The sequence below is a fragment of the Rhea americana genome, unplaced genomic scaffold, assembly GCF_003343005.1.
Source record: "Rhea americana isolate MKP2758 unplaced genomic scaffold, rheAme1 scaffold_183, whole genome shotgun sequence".
NCBI lineage: Eukaryota > Metazoa > Chordata > Aves > Rheiformes > Rheidae > Rhea > Rhea americana.
This window is the reverse complement of record NW_028185961.1, coordinates 1,480,533-1,507,366: the sequence shown is the minus strand read 5'-3', so window position 1 is coordinate 1,507,366 and position 26,834 is coordinate 1,480,533. Positions and strand designations below refer to the sequence as shown.

At 42.1% G+C, this 26,834-nt stretch overlaps 1 protein-coding gene and 1 long non-coding RNA gene across 4 annotated transcripts in view; one reads left to right on the top strand and one right to left on the bottom strand.

Annotated features, from left to right (window-relative positions):
- P4HA1 (prolyl 4-hydroxylase subunit alpha 1) overlaps positions 1-26,834 on the bottom strand; it is a 41,928-nt gene that overhangs the window by 5,555 nt on the left and 9,539 nt on the right. The window contains exons 3-14 of one of the 3 annotated variants that reach the window (XM_085302037.1): positions 26,691-26,787; positions 24,020-24,171; positions 20,957-21,094; positions 17,842-18,081; positions 16,438-16,628; positions 15,670-15,846; positions 12,913-12,983; positions 5,471-5,570; positions 3,732-3,785; positions 1,465-1,530; positions 916-984; positions 57-153 (exon numbers count right to left, since the gene is read on the bottom strand). In XM_085302037.1, coding sequence (XP_085158163.1) covers positions 57-153; positions 916-984; positions 1,465-1,530; positions 3,732-3,785; positions 5,471-5,570; positions 12,913-12,983; positions 15,670-15,846; positions 16,438-16,628; positions 17,842-18,081; positions 20,957-21,094; positions 24,020-24,171; positions 26,691-26,787 — 1,452 coding nt within the window. Of the gene's footprint in view, positions 1-56; positions 154-915; positions 985-1,464; positions 1,531-3,610; positions 3,669-3,731; positions 3,786-5,470; positions 5,571-11,741; positions 11,813-12,912; positions 12,984-15,669; positions 15,847-16,437; positions 16,629-17,841; positions 18,082-20,956; positions 21,095-24,019; positions 24,172-26,690; positions 26,788-26,834 lie in introns of all 3 variants that reach the window. The other 2 variants (XM_085302036.1, XM_085302038.1) reach the window with 2 other exon arrangements.
- LOC146597476 (uncharacterized) lies at positions 969-4,653 on the top strand. The gene is made up of 2 exons (XR_014895493.1): positions 969-2,468; positions 2,563-4,653. It is a non-coding gene; the product is annotated as an uncharacterized LOC146597476 (long non-coding RNA).

Sequence of the window (26,834 nt, the reverse complement as noted above, 5' to 3'; positions counted from 1 at the left end):
AACAAATCCTTGCCCTCCCCCCCACAGGCACTCAGAACCCTTTCAGGGGTACTTACCCCATTTGTTTCCAACTAGTACTGGGCAGGCTGCATGCCGTGTGCTGTAGTCGCCTTCCCCACTTGGAAAGAGGTTGTACCAGAATACGGCCGTGCCCTGGAAAGCGCAGTGGAGGCTCTCAGCATCTTGGTCTGTGATGTGCTCACACCCCAGCACCACTTAATCATTAAGGTCGGTGTGTTTGTATTTCACATATTCCTTTAAAATTGAAGATTCTCTTCCATTTTCTAAAATTTTCTTTCCGGAGGAATGAGTCTCCTCTGACTCATATACCCTTGTTTTTTATTTATTTTTCTTTATTCTAAGCCAATTTCATTCAACTCTGACTACTTCTAGAAAAGCAGGAGGGTTTCCTAAAAACAAACAGCAGGCTAGCAAAGAAAAGAGAGACCTTATTCCTGACTGTCCTGAGGGAAAAGCTATGTAGCAGGAGCACAAAATTTCAGACCCAATTCCCTATGGAAGCTCCAAGACAAATCTGTAAACCCACCACAGCAGCAGGAAGCCTACTTGCAGATTTGAATATTTTTAAAATGTGTTCTGAGGTACTGTTTTCCTTAATGTTTGTAAAATTTAAACATCAGCAGCAGTCAAGTCATAGTTACGTTTTGGACTTAACATACAGTAGACCAGAGGTCTCGACTTACTTGTGTAAGAAGTTTAACACAGCTGAACAGCACCGCTGGAATCACTAGTTCTGCTCCAGCGCCTTCACTTACTGGTGCTGCCATGAACAGCACTCTGATTTTTTTTCGGGAAGCTTATTTCATAGTTTCCTTTTCAACATTCAAATACACAATCTGCTACGGTTTTAAGAAGCTGGAGAGAGGAATGGTTAACATTAAAAACCCCATTTACCTTTTTAGGCCAAACACTAGCTCCTACTTCAGGAAAGACAGTAGCTCCCCCTGCTGACACATCGCTCATCTGAAAAGGTGGAAAACAGTAAAGTTGCAAGCCAATGCATTCCCAAAGTGCCACATTTTAGTAAAATAAAATCAAGGTATTGAAAAACTTAATTTTTACCTCCCCATTAGGAAGCAATGGCTGTGTGACTAATAGCCTAATAAGGGAAGACTAAAAACCACTCACTTTGCACAAAGTGGAATAGCCAGCCTTATCTCAGAATGTTACGTGTCAAACGTTTTGGCAGTGAGCATACTATAAATACCTACGCAGATATAAAAGTGAACAGTCAAATAAATAGTTTAAATCCTCCTTAGGAACACATGTAAGAACAATTATTTATAGGTAAGAAGATACCCATATTTACCACTAAGTTACTGGCTGCCTTCATTTGCAAGTCATTTCAATAAAAAAATTGAATGAAATCGTTCAACTGTATAGAATATGCAGAGATAGATGGATATTTTTGGCAATAGCACAGGACAGAAATATATCACTTACATAAAACAACCAAGTAGCAATTCTGTTGCCTGTTCCCAGTTCCTTAAAAGCATCTGGCTCATCTTTCTGTGAATAAAGCAAACAGATTTAATAAGTATTTAATTTTGATTATGTAGGGGAGTCAGTAACACACAGCTGCAGTACCGGCAGCAGACAAACTCATGCAGAAAAATGAGTTCATTCCCTCTATTTGGCAGGAGGGGAGAATGCAATATGAGTACCTATTAATTTAAATAAAGCAGGCATTTTAAAATTCTACAGGACAGGGAAGGCATAAGCCCATGTTGCTAATCGTTAGAATAACTTTGTTGTCTGAAAATTAGTACATAAATCCTCTTCGCAGCCACAGACTTAATTAATTAATGGTGCTCACATCTCTCCTCTTGCCCTTGCCAGAGGTGACCTGGAGTGAGACAGCTCTGGAGCGCCAGGTTCACTGGGCCTCGTGCTAGGGGCCGAGCTCTCGCAGGAGGGGCTCCAAGCACCCCCCGACGGCCGTGCGGCGGCCCTGCTCGCCGCGGGGTTTCTGCCTGTGCAGCCCTCTCCCCCTTCCTGCTCCCRGAGGGGCTGAACGCGACGGCTACTGCGCCAGGGATGCTGCTGCTTAAGCTACTGGCTTTGAGCTGTTTGGCTCTCTGCGTTCTGCGCTCCTCCCCGGCACACGCGCGTCTTTGAGCGCCATTAAAAGTCTAACGAGCGATTCATTAAACAGTGCCCTCTCAGCTGCCGAGCACCTGTGGCAGTAACTCCTGACGCTTCCAACATGAATAAGTAATCCCTGCCTAAACGCAGGGGAACGCGCTTTCTGGCACTGCGCGCACCACAAGCCCAGCGCTGTGGTCAAAGTGGAGGCCTCTTCCTCTCCGCCCGCCAGCGTGTGCGTCTCTGTTACCTGAAAATGCTTATGTTGCCTTTCATTCCTGCTGGGAAAGAGTGAGGAGGCGGAGTGCTCCACAGAGCTGAAGCTCGCAATGGGCCAACAAGCTACCCAAGGATCCGTTTTGGTAAATAGTCATTTTTTTAAAATAAAGTGATTTTAAGAACAGAAATCCATTTTGATAGGTTATGAGACTAATTTCTGTCACATCCTATTTTTAGGTCTACAGCCTACCCACTGTGGCCGCTATCTGTGCTCAAATTCAGCAGTCCTTACTCTGGAAATTAACCCATGCATTTCAAACCAAAATCTGTTAATCATTTCCGGTGCATTTGAGCATGTGCTTAAAGAGCAGAGATTCTGATTAATAGTTGGTGAATTTGATTCACAGCATAAAGTTAATCTGAAGGTGTTAAATCACGCATAGGTATGCCCAATAAATAACCAACTGAATTCAGTGGCATTATTTCCAGCAATCTGAGGTTTCAGCTGGAACAGAAATAGGTTAGGAATTTAACTCAAATAAAGCAAGGATGGGGAGATGAAGAGAACTTAGTAGGCTTTTGGCAGTTTCAGTAGTTCGTTAGCAATCAGCATGTGGAGTGCAATACAGAGCATTTGTATTTTCACAGCTCTTCAACAGCATGGAAGATGCCTCTGTCTCAGCTCTGGGGGATGAAGCTCCCTCCACCTCGCACGCCTGCACGGCAAGCTGCAAAGCAGGTGTCCTACGCTGCCRTGAAGTCCTTCGCGCAGGAGAGGGCATTAAGCTCTCAGCCGTACCGTCAGGCTTGCCGCCTCCAGCAGCGCTCCGCACTGCAGGTGCAGCTGTGGTAGCTATGGTGCACGGGGGGCCACCGTCCTCTTCCATGTGTGAGAGGAACACAGGACACAGTCTGACTGCACTTCCTTCGGGGACTTTAACAAAATGGGCTTTATGTAGCCAGCATCTGGGCCAGCAAAAATATTTCTAATATTAGTTTCTTTAGTTTTAGAATGAAGCTAATGGCCTTTGCTCTGTTGAGAAGAATCGGTCATCTCCATAGAAATAGCTGTTTTTAAAATTACGTTTCTGAAGAAAACCATTTTTGCTCCATAATGCCTGTATTGTTYATCAGTTCAGCTGGTGGTTTAGAGGGCTTTCTCCACTAACACAGATTAGAAAAGTTGAAGGACTATGACGGGTAATACACATTAAAGATTAAAAATGGTGCCACAGCCAAGAGGCCTAGGCTTCACCAGATTACTATCTCTCCTCCATTTCTTTACTTGCCCGTGCAAAGTCAAAGTGGGGTTCATACTGTCCTCCCACTCCATAATTTGCCACCTGAAAAAGAGAAACACATTGCTTGTGAAGAAGAAAGAGATCGAGACAGAAAACAGGACTTACCCTTCCAAAATCAAAATGAGGCTCATACTGGCCTCCTACGCCGTAGTTGGCTACCTACAGTGAAAGGAGAAGCACAAACATCTAGTCAAGCAGTATTTGTCTAGACAAGAAGGGGTGTGAATTTTACACACACARTCTCTAATTTTTGGATAGCTGAAGTTTGTAGGAAATTACAAGTCCCTGTCAACCACCCTGTACTGTACGCAGCAGCGTCCTGCTGGATTTATTCAYAAATAGCTCTTTATTCATTGAGATTCCTCATCCGTTCAGAGCCAGAACGTGACTCTGAGCTTTGGGGACTCGGTCCCTCTCCACCACGATCCATCTCCCAGCCAAGCCGCAGCTTAAACTTCCCCTCCGGCAGGTCAGCTTTCCTGGGAGCTCCCCCGCCCCTCGGGGACCCTCCCCCTGCTGAATGCGAAAGCTCCGCTCCGGTTCTTGAGCACCTGCTGAAAACGCTACTTGTCCTCCTAATGGCTTCCAGCTCGTAGAAGCCGACTGGCACCTTTCAGGACTCCTGAAAACCTGGACAGCCACAGGCTCCAAGGAGACCCAAGCTCCTTGGCTACAGGAGCAGCGGCACATCCAAGCGCAGTCCTGCCAGCTGTAGCTTCCCCGGTAAGGTACTCCAGCGCGCGGAGCAGCCACCGCTGTTACTGTGACCTGCTCCGACCCTGCTCCCAGCCCTGCTCTGTCCTACAGCTGCCGCAACGGACACAGAGCGCTCACGGACGCCACCGGTTGTCTTCTCAGGACGGCGCGCGCCCCTCTCTGCACCAGCCTGCCTCTAACACGGGAACCTTTTGAGCACTCCTGCTTGCAGAGAGGCTCACTTGGTTTTATACCAGCACGGTCCCACCTCCCTTCCCCCAGGGTCCCAGAGTTTTTCTATAAAAACTTTAAAGACTATTTCTCTTCAGAATGGGTCATGGCATTTTTACATTCTCCATTCAATTTTAAGTCACTTTTTGATCGTGATGTCTATCAGGACCCCCTGTCCTTTTTGCTGAAAGATTTTTTCTTCTTCTCTGTGCATTCGTAACCTCAATTTTCAGCCAGATGCTTGGGCACCTTATCATGAGGAATCTTCATGCAGCAACAGCTTTCATGGAAGCACAGTCCTGCTTTCTATACATTAAATTGCTCTAGATCATCCAAGCAGCATTCTAGCTGTTAACACTTAACAACCACAAGTATACAAATAGAAGTACTTTTAAAATAAAGTCGAGTTACATATACAGTCAATCCTTCCATATTGCAGAGATTCTGGACGCGCTGTTGGCCTTCTAGGACCACCAAGGCCACAGGAAATCAGAACAACCATTCTTTCCCCCGTTTCCTCAAATATGAGTCCAGCTGAACTCTGCACTGTTATCATAAAAGCAAAGTTTGACCCTGAAGTAACAAAACTGGATTTTATTAGTATAATAAAAATTACACTGATTTGCATTCACTTTAGCAAGCGTCCTTCCACCAAGAGGAAGCCATTTCACGCTTCAGTAATAAAGCAAGTACTATTCTTGCAAAGAGAGAGAACTTTGTCTCTACCTCCCTGTAAAAACACACCCAGCCTTCCTACAAGGCTTGGATCAAGCCAGTTACCAAATTCCTAGCTGGTCCCAGATCACATCCGTTTTTGTGGGCACCTCACGAACGCTGCCTGGGTGGGTACCACGCTGCACACAAAGCCGTGCAGAAYGAACGGGCTACGGACAGTCATACTTGTTTTAACAGTTTACCTGTAGTTCCTCGGCAGTGGAGACATCAAGTCCTGTTAGGTCCTGTATCCTTGTGTTAATGCGAGACACCACGGGACTTTCATATCCAGACAACCAAGCACTAAGTTAAGAAGAAAAAAATTAATACCAGTATGTAGTAATAAGACAATAAGCTACCAGTACAAGTGCACTGTTCACAGCTGCTTCTCATTTGAGATTTTTCTCATGTTTTAGGAAAAAAAAATGTAGTTCAGAAATATGTCCAGGGGCATTACAGAGACCTGCATTTAATAAGCTGTGTTTTCTACAGAGCCCACTTACTTACTTACAGCACTAGTTTAAGAAAACTTCAAAATTACTTTCCATACTGGGAACTATCAAATGAGTGAGGAAAAAAACATACTTAAGTAAGTTGAGCAAACACCCTTCCAACCGGTGAAATTTGGTTCAAGCTATTTTCCAAAGCAGGCGTACCACCACTTTGCTCTTACCCACCCCAAACAGCTGAGCTAGCCCACGCGCTCGGTACGCTTGGCTGCAGCACCTAGAGGACCAGCTGACTTACGCTAGCGTGCAGAGTCTGTGCAATTGTAAGTAAGTCAGCGCACCCACGGCACCAGCGCACACAAGAGCGAGCGCACTGTGATCTGCCATGTCGTGTTGCTTACCTGTCTGGCAGTACTAAAAACCATTAAGGAAACAATTAAATAAGGCCTAAAAACTCTTCATTGTATATACCCTGTTGAACAAGCTGTACTACAACAACAGCCTAGGCTAAGAATCTGGTATTAGGATGTGTTTTGGGTACACAGTGATTAGAACACTTTTATGTATGGATTTTTTCATCCTTATACGCACCAGGCTTGGAGTCCTAACACCATCTTCAAAATGTCAGCCTCCTAGTTATAAATTAGGAACCCTTAGCTGGAAATGCTGCATTTAAAACACTTTGCAAATGAGTCAGCAGAGAAAGGAATAAAACAAATACTAAGCCATCCTACACAAGAGCTGCTACCTTCACCCAGACTGTCTCTTGGCCCAGTTCGGCCGTCTATACGCTAAAGAGCTGCTCGCCCTTGAAAGCGGGCTGGGAGAGACACAGCAATGGCTCCCACCCGCGTGCTGCTGCTGCTTGGCAGGGAAGAGCACAAGCGGCGTGTGACTGCAGCTTTGTGCAGCCCCCGGGCCTGACCAGCCATGACCACATCCAGTTMCGTGCCTGGAAATCCCCTGTCTTTCATCTCTTCCTAAGAAAAAGAGCCTGTTCATTTTAAAGAAACAGCAATCCCATCTAGCCGCATGGCTGTTGTTTTTAAGAAAAACAAAAACAAAAACCCATTCTTGTGCTCACAGGAAGTTTTTTTTTTTTTTTTCCTTTTTCTTTTTTTTTCTTTTTTTTCCCTAACTGCTTTACTCTTCTAGTTCTAGCCCAATGCATTTTTTTTAATCTGGCCCTCTTCCCTTCCTCGGTGCACGTCACTGCCTACCTGCTCCTTCTCCCTGTGCCCCTTGGCAGTCCTCTCACTATGCCCAGTAACGAGCGCGGCCCCTTTCTGCAGGGCGCTGCAGACTGTGCATTCTGCCTTTTCTCTAGCATCTGTCTTGGTCTCTGGCATCACCAGCAGATCCCGGTGCTTTTACAAGACTGGTCCAGAAGCACATCTGGGCTCAGAGCCTAGCGGGCCAGTATATCACAGGATTGCCACTCAAATGAAGCGTCACATCTCTACTAAATTCAATTCCATTTTCGTTTGTTTTTTACATAATTCTTATTAAAAAGAAAAAAAAACATGCTTTGCATGGGAGGCACAGTAGCATGACACTTGACACAAGGCACTGACACAGGTTACAGAATCTCTACGAGCATGGATTTTTTTTTTAAGTGAAAAGTATATACATAAAAGAAATAAAAATCTCTCCAGACAGACTTGTGCAAACACGCACCAAGATCCATCTACTTCTACACACTGTTAGTACAAGAAAATGTTACAGTCCCAGACTTGAGATGGGAGGAGAGAGCAAGACAGGCAGTTCTACGAAGCACTTCCCAAATGAAAGGCAGCTTTGCAGCGCACGCGCTCGCAGCCACATTCAGCAGGCAGCGCTCACAAGCGGGCCCCAGCCTCGCCCTTGATACCCGAGAAGAGCCCAGCGAGCCTTCGGCACGCACGCGGTACCCGCTGCTGCCCAGCCCGCTGGAAAGGCTTGAAGCAAACAAGCAAGCAACAAAAAAGCCCAGCGTTCTCACTACGTTTGTTACTTAGAATGGCAGCGAAGGCTTTCAGCCCTCACACGGGAGAGCTCTGCATCGTTTCGTGAAGTAAAAATACGGTATGGCTTTTAGAAATTTGGTTAATTATCCAAGGATACAAAGAAAGTCTGTGGAAGGGGGAGGAAATGGAAAACTGAAATTATTGTTCAAGTGCCAGGCTTGGCCCTGAGCACAACTCAGAGGCGGCCTGTAGTTCTAACCAGTGTCAGCTGAGGAGTCAGAGTGTGACTTAACCCTGCAAACGTCACGACCGCTGCTTCTGCGAGAGCACAGCGCTCGGGAGGGCCTGCAGATCCCCACGCTGCTTTTCCAGCATCGGGGGGGGGGGGGCTCAGTACCTACAGCGCTGAGGTGCGCACAAAGGGCCTTCCACTCCGGCAGGCTGTGGTCGCAGATCACAACCACCCTTCTGCGCTGTCCTTGCCCATCGCTAGTCCTGGCCTTGGTGCTCCACGGATGCAGAGTCAGTCTCTATTACGCGTCCAGGTCAAGACTGCGTACAGGAGGTTTGCCTTCACCCGGGGAAGTCTTCTCTCCTTTCTGTCAAAAGCCACTTTCTCCCTGGCCAGGGGCACATGTGCTACAGGATTAATGGACTGTCAAATTGTGCGCCAGCTTTTTTCGTAGTCCAGCGTGCAGAGCAACTCACACTGAACGCACTCGGGCTCTACTCTTCGACGTAAGTTCGTCAAGTTGCTCACTCGGATGAAAAGCATTCTGTTGTATTTTTGACTAGTTGACACCCATGACTACACCATGACCAGAAAACTTACTCTTAACAAAAAGGGACAAACTTATTTCATGGGGAAGCCATAAGCATTTCAATTTAAGGTGCAGCCACAAAGACGCTGCTTACTAGAGAGAGGATTTGACATTTCTTTAAACCTGCCACATCAACAGCCCAAATTCCCAAAGACTACGGAAGCACCAAAAGACATCCATGAACTAAGCTAACATTTTACAGAAACTGGAAGAATTGAAGTAAGTGCTGAATATACACTGCGGGGTTTCTTTATTTCCTCCTCACACCGGTACCTGGCGGCAAGCTTTTAACCTGATGGTCAATACAAGCAGCTAGCTTTTTTTTTTTTTTTTTGAAAAAAACATTTACTCCTCTCTTAAAATTCCATATCAGATATCCCTCTAGATATTGACAGCATGAGATTTCATAAAGATCTGTATTTAGGAATAATTCTAGACTAGCCAGTGTATTTGGGGAAACAGACAACTGTTCAGCTACACGACACACACGGGCTCACGTGCCCAGAAGCTTGTCTAGCTGCACCAGGCTGCTCTAGTAACAGACAGGGCACGTCCTTAGTCACAGCTACAGCTGCACCTCGCCAGACTGTTTCAGCACGGCTTTGTAACCATGGTTATTGGTCACACGAAACAAAGCCCTGCATGTTTAAAACTTTCTCAAATGTATTTAGTATGTAAAAGTATTAGTAGAGGCAACAGTAAACAGTGATACCAGCACAGGCTGGTATTCCTGCGCTGGAAACTTTAACATCCTACGCTATGACCTTCAGCTGGCTTCTTGGAGGAGAGAGGGGAGGAAAAAAGCAGCTGCTTTAAAAGCAGCGCAGGGTCAGACTGGCCGAGTTTATTCCGGTACTGCACGCGGCACGGCTTGGTTGGTGCTCCTCATACTGCTGGCAAGGTGTCCCCCTTTACACAGCCTGCCACGTACTGCGCAGTGAACAGTAGTCCTCTCAAAGAGAGGAATGCTGTAATTTAGATGTGCATTTGCTAGGAAAGAATGTTTGAAGGGGGAAGCAGTAATCTGTTAAAAAAATAAAGCAAGCATTTCTTGGTTTTCAGGAGCAATGATTCATCTGGAATCCAAACCAGCTCAGACAGCCCCAGCAGGACATCGCTAGCAGTGACTCTGCAAGAGAACTTCCAGTGATCTAGCATGAATAACATGATTTTTCTAAAGCAGTCTGGCCTCTGGGGTTTTTCCTGTGGGTGGGGTTTATTTCCCATCAGAGTTTTTAGCTGTCAGCCTCCCAAAGGACGTACCTCCAAAACGATTAGCGATTAGCATGGAGGTACGCGAAGGAGAGGGGAGGCCTCAGAAAGGACCATTTCCCTCCTCCCACCCCCATGGCGATCCCTTTCTTCAAGGTTTCCTCACTAACTTCTTAGCAATTCCTTACACCCATTTACAGGTGCTTCTCTTTTGCGGTCCCAATTCTAGTTTCCAACGAGATAAGGAATTTAAACACTCAGCCCAATACAATCCGATTTCCTTCTATGAGTTACTTGTGTGCTGGAAGGAGTCCCAGACTGACACCTTTTTGAGCACCGAACCCTGCAAGTTTAAAGAGTTTTAAGGCTCTCATTCCCAGGTGCTAGTCACTCGGCTTTACTCCAGGCGTGCAGCACTTCACGTACCGCAACTGCTCTTGTACTTGATCGCCCAGGTCCCCGGCCCGGTAGAGCCCACAGCTGGTTCTGAAGTGCAATTACATCCCTCAGAGAAAGAGTCTTTTTTGTCGGGAAGCCAGTGGTAATGGCAAACAGATCTAGCTGCGCGGACGCAGTTAGACACAGGCTCATGAGGAAAACAGCTGTCAACGATGAGGCTGTCTAATACGTTATCTGACTGGCATCTGCAATGTATGCGGAGCGGCAAATAATCCAGCTCCCTTCAAAAACACGAAATACAATCTTTAACATGTAAGATATGCTTGGTATTTGCTGAAACACCTAGAACCCCCATCTTAACAGGGTTTTCATATGTGATTATTAAAAGCAAAATTACTATTTCCTTATATAAGCTGAAACTAGTACATAACATTGCCAAATAGCTGAAATTTATTGGTCTTAAGGATGATTCCATCTGTATCATTGCATCACACAGCCTAGTTGGTACAAGATTTCCAAGGCATAGGAATTCCCACTAAAGGGAAAGCAAACCCCTAAATAAAAAGCCCTCTCAGTAAGGGTCATTCGTCTGTTTGCACAGGGGCCAGCTACACGTCTCCGTGATCCAGTCACCTTCGCAACCTGCCGCTCTCTGACAGCGCATCAAGTTATCAGCAACTGTGACAGTGCGTCCAGGTGGGTTAACAGGCGCCTTCCATGAACGCCCAAACCGGCTGCGCCACAGCAGACGTTTCCGTGAAAGGCACCGTCACACAGGACCACGGCAGAACACACACAGACTTGCAAAGAAAATTTTTAAAACTAACTAAACCTAATGCACGTCCAACAAGAAGCCGTACGTCCCTGAAGTCGTTCTGGACAGGCCCCGTGAAGGTAGTTTTAAGGAACAAATAGGGAGGAGCTCACTTCCCACCATTTTGAAAAGACTCTATAAATATTTGCATGCACTTTGGCGAGTGGAAGTATGTGTTGCAAAAAATGCAATGTGGAGGTGTGGGGGTGCAAATAAAAATAAGTTTTTAACTTGCCACTACTTGTATTTGGAAGTACTGTACCCTTTTAACAGTATTAAATAAATAAAACGCATTTCTGCTTAAGCTATTAAGTCTTTCTGATTTCTTTTTTGTTCAAAGAATATGAACGAACGCTGTCTTTTCTATTAAAAGCAGCAACCACTTTCAATCGTTTGGTATTATTACAGTTACCAGCTACATTAACTTGCACTGTACCTATGAGTCATAGCAGCCCATGGGTGCCTCGTTCTCGGTACAGTACATATCAATATTGAGGCTTAGCGGCGTAGGTGAGCGACACGCAGCCTTCTCCGATTGTTAGTGTAAGCAGAACCCTTCACTTCGACAACATTTTTAGTACATTAGTTACATTATACAGGCCATGACGAGCAAAGGTGGAAACGCCAGTTTAAGCTCCCGCTGACGTTTAAAATCGGTTTACGTTTCGGCAGACCGCTTGCTTTATCAGGGCAGTTCATCTGGCTTTAGGCCAGTCTCTTTCTTCGGAAGAGAAGGAACACGCCAGTAGTGCAAACTCCTGATTTGCCCCAGGTTTAGCGATGAAGCAGTGCAGTCACAGACCAGGCTTCCCCGGAGGGAGACGTCCCCTTACCTCTTAGAGACTCTGTAATGTGCTGTGGTCAGTTTCCCAGTCTCAGGGTCATGCACAGTAGCCCGGCTCAGCTACAAAAAGAGAAAGGACAAGGGCTTACCCACCTAGTAGGCTGCGCTTTTGCCAAGCCACAGGTGTTGGAAAGGGTTCCGATTGGTCCGGATGGTATGCAATGCTCTTAAATTAGCAATGTTAGGAGGGCAACAGAAGCTGTAGCTGCCATTTCCGAATCAAAACAAATTGGTTGGAAAAATTTGGTTAGATTGTCCTTTCACTTTTTTCCTGTATTTGTTTTTTGGGTTTTTTTTAAACTAGAGACTTTCTGCAAATAGTTTATGATGCTGAGTTTCACAGACAATTCCTTTTCATGCAGAAGTTTAACTTTTTTAGAATTTTGGCTCAACCAGCTCTAATCATCACTACTAAAACTTGGGGGGGGGGAGAGGGGAAGGCTTCCTTTCAAGCTAGTCAGACTATCTCTGACTAGCAAATTTTGGAAAACCGTTGCTAAATTCAAGATTTGCAGTACTTCACAGGCAAACTGGAAAGAACCAGGAGTCCAGTAAAAAAAAAAWTTTTTGCTTTCTGCCAAATTTGTGTCAGCAGGAGGCAAAGGCCCAGGCAAGGAGCAAGGGATTATCTTGGACCACGAACCTCTGCGGCTAATGAAGCTGTGTTTTGCCTGCCAGTCCAGCTGTCACACAAGATAACAACTTGAGGCAGCTCATACAGACGTATAGGCACTTTTTAAGTGATCTGCTCGATTTTGCAAGGAAAAGGAGGACAAGTTTTAATTGATGATAATAGCAAGGGAAAGGGAATTTTAAGAAGGCGTGTTCCGCTGCATCACTGCAGGTTTTGTACCTTCATATGTTTTGTACGCTGAACGTGTTTAAGAGACCTGCTTCTTGTACAGGTTATTCATTGAGAACACGCACCGAGAAGGTAACTTTTTTTTTTTAATTTTTCATGTTCAAACACAACTTCAGAACTTCCAGCTGAAGGAAAAGACTGAGAAACTCAGCAGTAACAGCCTGTTACAATATCTGCATGTAGTAAAGTGGTGGACTACAAAGCCAAAGTTGTCTTTTTAGACCACCTCTTTCCCCATAATGAGCAGAATCTACGCACTCATTACAGGCCCAAAACGTCTGGCATAGAGCTCTCTTACCTTTTGCTAATTCTGTAATGTGCCGTCTCCAAGGCTCCTGTTATGGGGTTTGAAATGGTGGCTCGCCTCAGCTGTGAAGCGAACCATCAGAATAGTTGCATTACAAAGCACATACTGCATCACAGCAATCCGACCATTCAGAAGCCTACGGAAACGCCACACAAGCTGCCACGCAAGCCACCCAGGCACCTTCCGTGGTGGTGCCTCTTTTAGGGAAGGGGAAAAAAAATCGGAAGCAGCGCTGGGTAGGAAGGGGAAGTCTCCAATTTTACTAAAAGGGAAGTTTTAACAGCATCTTAGAGAAAAACCAAGTTTTCCAGGAAATAATGTTTCCATTTCTGGAGCAAGAGGAACAGCTGTCTGAACAAACAAACTAGAAATGTTCATTTCCTTCATACGGCCGCTGGCAGCTGTGCAATGTGACACACATACAGTCGGTCCTCTGTTAACACGCTGTCCTGCACAGGCAAGATAAACTTTACAGTTAAGCCAAACCACTGACCTTGTGTAAAGGGAACATGATTAAATCCCTACTTTAGTGACTCCTTATCCACAGAGCACTGAAGCGAACTCCTCTACGACTGACTGCTAACGGAGACTGACGGCTTTGTTCAGACYGTGGACACGTTTACCTTGCAGCCCTTACTTGCACAGAGAGAGAACTCCTGCCTCAAGGCCTTGCCTTTCCCTCTGTCGTTCTACAGCTGTGTGGCACCACCCCGTTTCAGCTAATATTCTGCACTAAATAACTTTGTTCTTGGGCTATCAGACACTCTCCATCAGTCAAAACTGGAAAGCTTCAGCTTCAGAGTCCAGTTTTTAGAAAAAGGTTCCACTAGGTACAAGAAGGTGTACCAAGTCTCATAATAATAAGTATTTTTCTACTGTTAAAAAATAAATATGGAAATCAAAGCTTTTCCATCCCTACTAACAAAACCAGGTACAGGAGACTTCTAATAGGCAGCCTCTGCCCTCATCCCAAGAGGAAGCACAAAGTGTTACTCCAGAGAGACTCCCAAAGCCGAGTAACCCGCTTTCATCCTGACAGCTTATGCCAGAGCAGCAGAAGGCTGGGCACAGACCAGACAGTTGTGCCTTCCGAGAGGCAGAGAGGGTTATCCCTGGTATCTGGACGGAGGGGGACAACGTCTCTCTCTCAAAAATTCACAATCCTCCTGCTACATCGGTTACTGAGCCCTGCAAGACCTAGGCTGCAGGAAACATGGGGAACCCTAACACTGTAAGGATGCTTCTGCATTAATGAACTGTCTATCTGCAAGGCTTTACCACAAATCAGAGATTTTGTAGGAAAACAATTATCTCAACGAGTTCAGATGTTTAAATCTGCCACATGTTCAGAGATCCATGCAGTTTTTCTGTTTTCAGTGATGAGGTTTATTTCTGTTCCATAAAGAAATGATTTAGTCGTATTCCAGACACATACTGCCAAGGCTTTTCTGCAGCACAAAGGGACTTAATCATCAAACAACTGGGGCTCTTCCTCACAGACCCGCAGCAAGGCTGCCTGACAGGAGAGCAGGAAGGGATGTTTTATGGGTAGATGAGAATTGGTTGTACTTTCTTTTTTACAGTTCAGAATGTTACTTCACAAATAAAATGCATCAGCCTTCACCAGGCTTTAAAATTCACTCTCTCTACCTACTACTTAGGGCTATGACCAAGGATTGATGTGCCCATGCATGACCCACATCTGTTTTAATTCATAACAGATCTATCTCACAGTTTGCCCTATATTTAACACATACACCCCTATATCTATACAACCTGTATCTGCTCAGCTTTCTCTGCACCAARAGGCATTTAGGCTATAAACAAAGGAGAAGGCAGGGAAATTATTTAGACAAGTTTCAACCTTATTTTAGAAGTAACTGGCAACTCATACAAAATAAATCAACTTGACTATATCTTAAATGCGTATCTGGAGTTGCACAGTCAAACCACCTGGACACAGCAGGCAAGTAAGGTTTTTGGTTTTTTCCTTCATCTTGGACACTTCTGTTACATTCTGACAGTTGAACTGTATTATTTTTTATTCAGAAACAAGAACCTTGGGATCTGGTTTCTCAAATGGGATTCGATAAGCTGAAATTGTGAATAAGCAGCTGAGTGTCACCAATTAAGTACTGCCTCGTTAAAGCTTTCTCGCCCCCAGGTAATTTCAAACCAAATTACATATGCAAAACCTGGAAGACAAAGTCAATTTTATATTGAATGGAGAATACTATCATTCTTTATTGTTTATTCAGTACACTAAAATAAGGTGACACCCAAGACCAGAGGAATGGCTGCCTTTCCCTAAAAAGTACTCTTCTCCATGTCACAACTTTGGCAAATATAGAATTAAGAAAACAAAACTAAAAACATCCAAAATCCAAGATACCAGGTGACAGGTGCAGTACGAGACAACTTAGCTACAAGCATGTTTTCTGCCGTGGAGCACTCTGCTCCTTATCTGAAACAGTGCACACTGAAATTGCATCTTCTAGAAAAGTCTGACAATCCCGGACTGCTGCTGCCTGGGTCTCTTAATTACACAGAATTTCCCATTTCCCCACCGTTCCCTTTAATCAGTGCGTCACCAAGAGTTACGAGGTGAGAAAGCACACAGCATGCGAACAACCACATGTGCCTCTGCATTCAAGAGGACACGGAATCACCCCCACACACATACATACGCACCCCCTCCTACAAACAGGATCCAGGATTCCAAAAGGCAAAGAAGCGTAAGGCATTTACCCTTGGTTTTGCTAGTTCTTTCACAGTTTCGATCTCTTCATCGGAGATGATGTCAAGGAAACGAACGATTCGAGGCTTGTCCCACTCATCTTCCTGCTTGACAGGACCCAGAATGTACCTAGGATTTCTGTTTCCATCGTAGTAGCGGCAGAAGAGTCTCTTTTGCCTCCGTGGGGTCTGAGAGCACAACAGAATGAGAAATAATCAGATGATAGCCATATAACATTAATATCTCTAAGAAATACGAAATGTCTTGAGAACAGCATACAGGAACAATTCACTTTCTCTATCTTACTGTTATTGGTTGAAGAGATACTTTAAGTTTGAGAAATCAGTGCTTTAAGCAAATGGATGTTATTCTGTAGTGGTGCAACAAGCAGTACTTTACACAGGTAAGTACTTACACAGCTAAGTCTTATCAAAAATAACTAATTTTGTTGCTGAAGAAAAAAAAAACCCTCATTCAATTCCGTACCTATATCTACCATACAGCACACTCATTCAATTAACTGCAATTACTTAGTACATTCACTGGCTTATTGAGTGGATCAGCAGTGTCCATGGCAGTATGATTTTTTCTTTACTGGACAGAATGAAAAAGGGAAGAAGTCCAGCACACACTAATCCTCAGCTCTATATACTCAGCCAAGTGCTACAACAACTTCCTTGCTTTCAGGCCACATACAAACTCCTGATAATGTTTTTTGTTATGGTTGGTTTTGTACATTTGTATGTTTCAAAACAATCTACTATTTTAGTCCACTTTACCATTTTGAGACCCTCCCCACGGCAGAGCATTTCGTACTTCCTTCTCTCAGGCAGGTAATCCTTTTTCTTAACCTCAGTTTCCTTCTCTGCCTGGTCTTCTGACTCTGTACTAGATTTATTTGCTTCTTTTTCTTTAGCCATGATATACTCAAAGTATTTCATGTTCCCATTTGCTCTTTGATGTTCAGGATCTATTGACAAAGAAACGGACAAGAAACACTGGCAAGTTAACAACTTGCAAAGAATTACACAAGAGAGGCTATTTACAAACAGAAAAAGAAATCAGACACACATTGCTGCTTCTCAAACAGAAATTAGCAAACTTCTGTTACTCTGGCTGGAAAACATTCGCAGTATAGATAAGACTCTGAGCTAGTCTGTAAGGGATGCTGGTCTGTAGCATGCACACAGCCTCATTCATCTGCAGGAAGATACAACATGAGGAGCTCCAGAGTTAAGCTTAACTCATCCATGTTTAAGAAACTGCTCATGGCGAGGCCAGCATCCTCAGTACTCACAGGGCTCCGAGCACTTAGAATAAACAGGTTTTAGTCATTCCAGTCAATACAAGCAGAGAGGGAGGGACAGGGAAACGGGAGTGGACAGGGAGAGAGCTGGGACACCACGACTGGCTTTACACCAAACAAACGCTCTGACGGGAATTGAGATTGCGGGTGACAAAACTTCTAACAGTCACTACATTTAAACAATTTGCTTCAGTTCATTAATAAAGAGTTCTCAGTAGCCATTGCTGTAAAACATTCAGATTTGGTTCTAAACTTCCCAAGTCATCTTCTACACAGTGGAGTATTTACAGAAAGATAAATGCCTTTGATATTTCATAACATGGACAGAATTTTAGCTCATTGTATTGCATGTTGTATTTCTTATTTTTCCAAATTTTTCAGTTCGAGTGCGATCACTTTGCATCTAAATAAAAATTTGTAGAGAATCAGGTATTATCAACTTAGCTTCAATTTCATTAATGGTTTCCTTGCCTGTACTTAAGGGAAAGTAATCTAAACTTACTCTAGAGCAAAGGAAAGTAAGACATAGTAAGAAAACCAATTTCAGACAGTAATGACTAAAATTGGTTGTTAGATGCTGGTAGGGACAGGAGGCAAAAAATACTTGAACAGAAAGGAGAAATCATTAACCATGACACTTTCTGTCACTGGYAGTTTACCCATTTAAAACGAGAGCAAAATACGATTTATGGCAGTATAAGACTTATTGCATTGAAAACTACACCAAGATGTTAACTGTAATGTCAGTAATAATCAATTTATAGAACGCATACACAAGTCAGAATGTAAGACTGCATTCCTCTGTACGACTCAGAAGCTAACGCTTGCCAGATCCCAGAGCTCAATCTTGCTGAGCTATGGATCTCTCTTCACATACCCAGTTCAAGAAGGCGTTTGGTGAGCATCATTGCTTTGCTCAGATCCCCCTGCTGATAAACCGCGTAACTCAGATAGTCCAGAATGTAAACTTTATCCACAGAAGAAACTTCTCCCTCATCCAGCTGTTTCAGAGCTTGTTCCATCCAGAGCTCAGTATGGTAGTAGTCAGCCTCAGTATAGGCAATCTTTCCCAGCTCAAAGCAATCTTCAGCTGTTAAAAAGGATTTATGCTTTACACCTATATTAAAAAAAAAAAATAAAAAAGCAGATTAAGCAGATTTGACACAATTCTGGACAGATCTGCAGAGTGACATTGAATTATTCCTTATGCATCACCGCACAGTTTATGTCTGTTCAGGTCCTAGTTTTAAACATCTGCCTTCTGTGGTGGTTATTCATTGCAGACTCTGTTCAAATATTTAAAGCCTGTAAATCCCACTGCAGAACCAAGAGACCTGGTTAGACACAGCTTTCCATTGCCAAAATGCCAGCCACTAGTTTCAAGGTCTTTACAATTAAGGAAATAAAACAAACAAAAAAATAAATAAACCCTCCTTCTGCCAAATCCCAAATACTTTGAGCAGGAGCAACAGTGACCCCAATACAAAGTTGCAAAAATCAGTTCCATAGATTTTATATTATTGCTTTTAAAAATGTTACTGAAGACATCTTGCTAGGAATTACTTAGTGGGGGAAGAAAAAGAAAACAGCAGTCAGTAAAAGCCCAGCTGCTGAAGATTTTGAAGTAAATCGTTTTTAGAAACATTTTAAAGGACCTCTGAGAGACTAAAGCTCTAGTAAGAAAATTACAGATTCCTATTTTTGTCACTGTAAATTAAGGCCCACTGAAAAACCAAATTTAATCTTGTAAAAAGGAACCAAAATATCTAGGAGATAATGAAAAAAGGAAATGCAGACAAAGAAGCAATTTCTCTTCTTGTCCAAGATTCTGCCAGATTTACAGCTAAACTTACATTCCTAACTACTTAATAAATTCTGAATTTCTAACATCAGCTCCCACAGCTGTGTTTTAGAAGGTGTAATTTTCTGTTGAAGACAAGCTTTGAGAGATCAAATAGCTGAAGAGAAAGTACACAAAAAGGCGTATCACACAGAACAGCTTTGTTTCTGCTCACTAATTAAACATCTGGTGATCTACTCTGTATCCTATTTCTGGTTTTTGAATCTGAAGATACCTGTAAACGCTAGGATAATGCAAAGATTAAATAATGCGGCAAAATGATGGTGGAAGGGCACAGACAAAGAGATCTTCTGGAATGAGTAATGGTTGCAGAAGCAGGTTAACATCTACCGATGAAAAGACAACTTAAAAGGGTGCTTAAAACAGCAATAATCAAATAGCAGTCAGAATTAATATAAACAACATAATCTTTAATGTAGGAAGTTAAAAGGAGAGTTAAGGAATAGTAATAAGCAATGTGACAGCAATAGTTGTATAATAAGCAAATGACTAGTTAAGACTGATCAAAACTTGACCGCCTAGCAATAGAAATTCCCTGGGAAAAAAAGATAACATAACAAGTGACTACACGGGGTATTCCACTCTGTAGCCTTAAAAAACAAAATACCAACCTATTTTCTTTTACACTCTAGAACTATTGATTCTGCAATTAAGACTTTTTTAATGCACAGTTTGGACTGTGCAGCAATTCAAAAGCAGCAATAAACTACAGTTAACCCAAACCGCTTCATTGTGTAATTTTGTGCTGTTATCTCAAAAAAGAACATTTTTTTCTGCAGTAAAATGAAACCGTAAGTCTCTGAGACAAAGTCTTGAACCAAACCGAGAAGCAAAGTTATGCATCATAACATATAAAGCCATTTACTTTAAATTTTATTAGACGTCTGACCACAGCGGGTGTTTGCAAAAAAACACTGATTGTACAGTGCAGATTTTTGGCCAGCTGGCACAGCAGTATTCTTGAACAGAGGAAATTTGAGAAAAACTGGCAGAGAAAGAGTCTTCTAACAAAAAAGGAAGCGTGTCTTCTCCTGTCTATAATCCTTTAAAACAATATCTCAGGTAAAGCTACATAAGCGCAAGTGTTTTGTATGTGTACCGTATGCTCCTGTTTTTTTTTTTTTTCCTTCCAGTTTATATACATTATGAAACTTAAGCTTAAAAATCTTAAGTCACTTAACATTTTACAAATCCCAACTCAAAATGTCCATCTTATCACTGAGAGGAAAAGGGGAAATGAATAACAAAACCAGTTTTGTTAAAACGCAYTACAACATGCTATAAAACTAACTACTGGCCAGTATGTGGCTGGTTTAACACAAGCAAAACACTCAGCCAAGCAAGATCTTATTTCTATTGCTTTTTTTTTTTTTAAGACCTACGAGCACCAAATTCTCTTACCATAAATAGAAGAAAGATGTAGACTTAACTAAATTTTTTTTTTAATTTAACCATTTTTTCAGGCAGTGAACTTGTTTGTCCATCGAATTAAGTTAAGCCACGTATTTAAGGTCTTGCATTCAGGTAAGAATGCATAGTCAGTCTAGGCTAATCATGATATTTCAAGCAAGACAAGGAGGAGGCATATAAACGGAAAGAAAAAATTCACTTGCAATTCTCGAATAGAAAATAGAAATTTTCAAGTTCTGGCACAAACAGGAACTGAGTATGTGAGGAAAGCAGGAAAATGACTGAACAAAGTAAAGTCTAAATTCAGAATGAACCTTGTATTCTGGACAATACTTTCACCACTGTAACTTGAAAGACAGCAGAAAGCCCATCAGGCAGCAAAGCCAAGCGAATATACTTTCCAACAGAACAACCACGAAGCTAGACCTGACAACATGACCAGACTGGATCAGGTCTCCCTGGATTCCTCTCCACCAGTTCGGCCGGAGGCAACAGGCTCTCTCCTGAACCGTAGCAGAGTTAAAAGTTACACCTATGTCAGCCTGCATTCAATTACCCATATAACACAATTTTTCATAAATTATTAGCCAACTCAAATGAATTCATACTGTTATCATCATACTACACGGTTAAACAAGAGAAAAAGTAGTCAAAGGATTTGTAATCAGGACCTTCAGTAAGTTCACAAATATCTTCAGAAAATAATGCAGATGAATCTTACCTGGCAGATTGCCTCTTGAGAGGGTGTCTGTATCCAAATTATATGTGTCCTGAAGCCTCAGGAGAGCTTTTGCAGCACCAGTCTGATCTTCATCATTTGGGAAAAACTGGCGCTGAATAGTCATGTTCGAGATAAAGCCTGGGAAGACAGGGAAACATCTGGCCTTTTTTGTCCTAAGAATTCTATTGAGAACATTATGTCAGAAATGACTCCCTACTCTAAAAATAAATAAATAAAATAAAAAATATACATGCAACAAAAAGACCATCACTACCTGGAGAACATTACTGACATAGTGCTGATGACTTTTGTAACTGTTCCACTCAAACCTCCTCCCAAAAAGTTTTCTGTTCAGTAATGTGGAACTTGCAAATACTTTAGGATGGAGAAAGCCACCACTAACAATAAACAATGCAGAGATTAAGGCTGGTCAGTATGAAGATGAAAACAAAATGTTGCCATCTATTTTCCAACAGCTTTCAACAGCACCTTAGGCAACTAAACAGGCGCTAAGAACCTAACTGCTTTTTTGTAGACTTGGACATTAACATATTTACATTCAAACTTGAGAAATGCCCGACGTTAAAGAGGTTTCTCAATGGAGTTTCTCATTTTCACAAAACTCAAAGTCCAACTAGAGATACATTTTGAAATGTTAGTATTTCAATTGTTTTCCAAAAAGACAGCAAAGGAAAAAAAAAAAAAAAAAAGAAAACACAGTAATTTGTTTGCTTCTATTTGCTTTTGACAGGCACACTAGGGTGAAGTTTTTGGAATAAAAAGACAAGTAGGTTCTGCAAATTAAAACAATATTCTCTCCAGGAATCACTCCCCATTTATTAGAGTTGCATGTAAACATCTACTGTGAAATCCCAACGCCATTTAAGTCAATTGTAAATCCCATAAACATGTAAGGGTACAGGATTGAGCCACAAAAGCTTGATTATTCTCTCTCCAATTTTAAGAACCTTTCTTTTAGCATTTCAAAAATATTCAGTACTGATATTCATGCTTTGCCAGACTGATGAGAAAAGAGACATGACAGTAAAGGTGGCATCCCTACTATATTTCCAACCACAAGATTCCTCATACTGCTGCATAAAAGCATTGCAGAGCACTTCCGCATCCTTTCTACACTAGAGCAAACCTGTCCACAATGTTATTTAACATGGACGTTCTCCTCCTTTGTAGGCAGACTGAAATCATAAGGAAGTGGAAAAGAGGTGTCTCCAAGTATAGAATCTACTCTGTCACCCCATATTTTTCTCATTGGGACAAAATATTAAACCAAGATCAACTTCAAGCTCATACTCCTCAATTTTGTAATAGTGCTTGCTAGACACACTGTAGAAAATCTGGTTTCACAGAGGGAATTTTCAGGAGATATGATGTCATGAAAGCATTCCTATTACTCCTTTTACTTGAAGGACCCCTCCTGTAGCATTAACGTATTACCTCTCTTCAGTGGGAGAATAGCTTCTATTTTCCCCTTCTAATTCTTCACAATTAAGAAGCTTATGAGCTATTTGCACTGATGAGGTAAAGAGAGCTTTGCAAAATCAGGAGGTCACTTGGAGAAAGGCAAAACAAGCATCTTAATCTGAGCAGCCAGCAAAAGAGTTTGTCAAGGAGTGAAGTTACTTTGGTAAAAGTGTCTGAGTGTCTGTCAGGCATTTTCACAGAAGCAGCGTTTCTTCCTGACAAACTCTTTTGTCCCAAGATCTAAAAGCACAACAAGCTTTGTAACTTTACCATTCTAAGGATGCTACCACTAAGTCTATCAAGTCTATCAAGTGCATTTAATATCCAGCAGTTTGAAAACTAAGCAGCATAACCAAAACCAAACAAATGTAGTTCCAAGCAAAAAAAGGGTAATACATAGACCTTAGCTGCAAAGTCATTAAAAAAAAGAGAGAGTGCGCGCAAGCGACCTGAGTTGAATTTGTCATTTCTGCCACATTTAGTAGACTTTTTAACCATTCTGACCTAACACTATCTATTTTATTTTTAAGCAGGAAACCTTGCCATAAACAATCTCCTTCTACTCCTTTCTTTTACAGCATTATGCTTCCCCCAACTATTATCCCTTTTCTTGACAATTTTCATAAAACAAAATGGTCCACTCCCCACCTCCCCATTCAGAAGAGGGGCTTAAGATGCATTGGTCCAGATTTCTGGCAAGCAGGTAAAGAGCCTTTTCAGTCGGAACATTTGATCTCCCACAGCAACAACTGTGAAGCTGAATGTGATGAATTCTTAGAGACTATCCATCTCTCCTTTTTTTTTTTCCCTGAACACACTGCTTTTTTGTCATTTCTTTCTACAAACTTACACCTGGTATCAGTTGTTGACATGGATTCTTACAGAAAAAGAGTTATACCCAATTCCTGCTGCTAAAAGTCTTTTTCATAGTCAGCTGCTATTTTATGTCCTCCTTCCTTGCAAAGAGTTTCCACTCTTGCTGAGGAACGAAGGCAGCAAAGTACAGTTAACACTCGTTCATATCAGTTTCACAAACACTTGGTCTCTGCCAACATTCAGGTTTCGCACTATCACATCTTAACAAGACCAGGCAGATCAGCAGCCACAGCATTTGGCTACTCAAAGACAGCCCCACACACCTTGCACTTGGAAGGCATTTTTTCACCCCTTTTCTGTTTTTATTTTAAGGTAGGGGTCCCACAGCATCTTTCCACAGAAAAACAATCCCTTTTCATGCTGAAAAATGAAGTTACCAAATTTAGAGGTAAAACTCTCTAACAGACTAGATAAATGGAGTGGGAGAGCAGAYGAAGCAACCTTGATCTCTTGCAAAATTTAAAGCCTCCACAGAGAAGACTCCCTCTAAGCATCACAGTTCTGCGGAATTTTTTTAGTGCTCAGATTACAGTACTTTGACAGCAAAGTAGCAGATCTTCTATGGTGCTTGTTTGTGTGCTTTAATGAAGGCATCTTTGAAATAGAGCTAAGAGTTGTCTAGTTCAGCCTGTGACACATGAAAGACGCAAGTCAAAATAACTGCACTTACAATACGATCACTGTTTCTACTGCAGGCAGACTTACCATCTGACATGTCCTTCAGAACCAGGTTCTCCAGCTCACCCCACTCTGTGTTCAGCCGTTTCATCAACTTGAATGCATTTACAGGATGTCCCAAAAATCCCTCTGGGTCTTTTGTAGCAGTGTCTGTCAGCTGATCTAATTTCTCTGCCCATCTATAGTGAAAAGATGTACTAATTATAGTCTCATTTAAAAGTCTTCCATTGCACTATACAACTACTCAACACTCGGTTAGTAAAAATCCCAATAAAGAAGTGCAGGCTTTGTATGTTACGTGTAAAGCTCTTCTGAAAGAAACAAAAAGGCCTCTTTTGTTTTGGAAAAAAATCCTCTTCCTCAGCTGCAGCTTATGTTTTAAACTTGTGCTATTCTTGTGATCTTTGCCGGAACACTGCAGAAAGAACTCCTTCCTACAAATACCAAATGAAGTGTGCCAACAGATCCATTGTGAGTTTTCACGCAGGACTAATCAAATACAAAGTTTTACCCACATTTTCGTCATGTATTTTTAGATGCACTTCTTATAAAGTTTACAAAAAAGTAGTTCAAAATACATGTCCCAAATTATTTTACTTCGAGATACTCAGACCTGTTCTAAGCCCCTTGCCTCCCACCACAGATCTGCTTTCCATATTATAAATTTGCAGGAAAAAAAAACATAGCTCTTGTGCTCCCAAGTACGAAGCTCCAATTAATTCTGTGATGCTACAGTTCTGACTCAGCAAACCTCCCTAATTCTTTCAGCGACATAAGCCATTCACAACTGCAATTCATTCTGAATAAGCAACCCTTTCAACAGCTGCTGCTGTTCATCTGCCTAGTGCTCTGATGGAAGCATCTAGCGCACTTGAATCTCAAGTCAGCAGGCACATCAGTCACGCCAAGAGCAACAGCACTACGCTGCGTCTGCAGAACGGCCACGCTTCCCTTCCCTATCCAAGGCAATACAGATCTAGAACGTAAGGACATATAGCAGTACTGTGAACACAGAATAAAATAATGTTAAAAAAGCAACACTCCACAGCAAATACCAGACAGCAACATCAGTACAAAGCAAGTACAGAATCTGTAGCCTGCAGGGGACTCTGTACATGGGCTGGCAATCAGCTTGCTCCAAAATTTGGTACGTTCAAATTAAGTTTGCTTACTTTACCCAAAGCAAGTAAATGTTTAATTTTCCAACTGTTAAATGCACCACTGTTTGTATTCAATTCTCCCATACCATTTTTAACTGTTTCCCTACCCTCTGACAGCCCCAGCCTACCTTCTTGTCAGGAACAAAGGAATGGGCAGCACTACCTCCAGGAATCAACATATTCTGAAGCAGAGGGCTATAATGCTCCTCTGGAACTAATTCCAGCTTCTAACAAGCTGAATACTGAAGAGACTAATTTCAAGAAATTCACTACACATTTCCCAATGCATGACTATCAAACCTAATGATTAACTAAAAGTCACTGCTGCTGTAAGCCACAAGCACAAGACCAAGATTTCTTTCAAGTTGCTTCTGTTTCACAAAAATCCACCACAAGCCACCCACAAAGGTATAAGCCATCTTCCCCATTTCAGTAAATTTTGACTTTCATTGAGCTTATTTAAGTCAACAGAAACAACCAATATCTTTCAGCTAAAGAACAGAGCCTCAAAAGATCCTGGGATTTTTTTTTCCAATTTCTTCCATCTCTGTGACAGTTATTTTAACTTTTTTTGTCCTGATAGCGGAAACCTCTAGTATAATAAAAACACAGCTGTGATGCTTTTATAATAAACTGTATTTATATGGTTTTGGCTGTCCAGTCTGTACACTCCCACTTTAACTTACAGTTATAAAGAAGAGACTCATAACCTTCCAAACCTGCGAGCAATTTCAACTCACGTATTTCATACAGCGATAAAAATAAATAGTCTGACAAAAGAACCTTTCTTCTTAGACAGTTTGCAAGTTTAGATGTCAGAATGTAACCCACAGAAGTTAAAGTAAAATTCATACATCTATCAAACTTTTTAGACACCCTTATGACAGATTTAAGCACACTTTGTTACATCCAGTTCAGTGATACAAAAATCTTATCTCTAGTTTTCATAAAGTCTGAGATACTGGGTTCTTGTCCTCAGGCCTACAGAGTTGAGCAACATAGTAACTGCAATGGTCAGGACTCAGTTATTTTAAAAAGCAGTAATTTTATTTTATTTTATTTTATTTATAACCCAAAATATAGCAAGTAAAAAGAGGCTCTGTTCCTGTAATGATTTATTTCTATTCACTGGTAAGTCCACCTGAGTTCTAGCTTAAACACTCCTGAACAATACAGCCACACCAATATCTTTGAGAGCTTTTATAGCTGGTACATCATCGCAGTCTTTGTAACACACATCTAGAGATTTCTTGGGTTTTGGTCGCCACCAAGCACAGTCTGTCTTTTAAAGAATTACATGTCAGGATATCATACTGATATCCTGAAGCAGGCTGATGAGATTTCACCACAAGAAAGCTGCACAAAACAAACCACTGGCTTCGAGATAACAATTTAGGGCAAAAAAAGTGACCAAATCTGCTAGTTAATCTTTGTCCTAGAGGCGAAATTCCTCAAATTTAGTCAGCCTTGTAAGTACTTTTTACATTAAGGGTAGACTCAAATTATTAACTATTAGCATTGTGAAACAAACTGCTTACTTTTTGATCTGCTCCAGCTTGCTCTCCTCTGCCTTGATATAATCTTTCAGTGATATCACCAGGTCTTTTTCTGTATTAATTAAGTCTGTCATATGACCTAGAAAATAAGTCAACAGTTTGGTTAGAACAGGAGAAAGCAAAAAA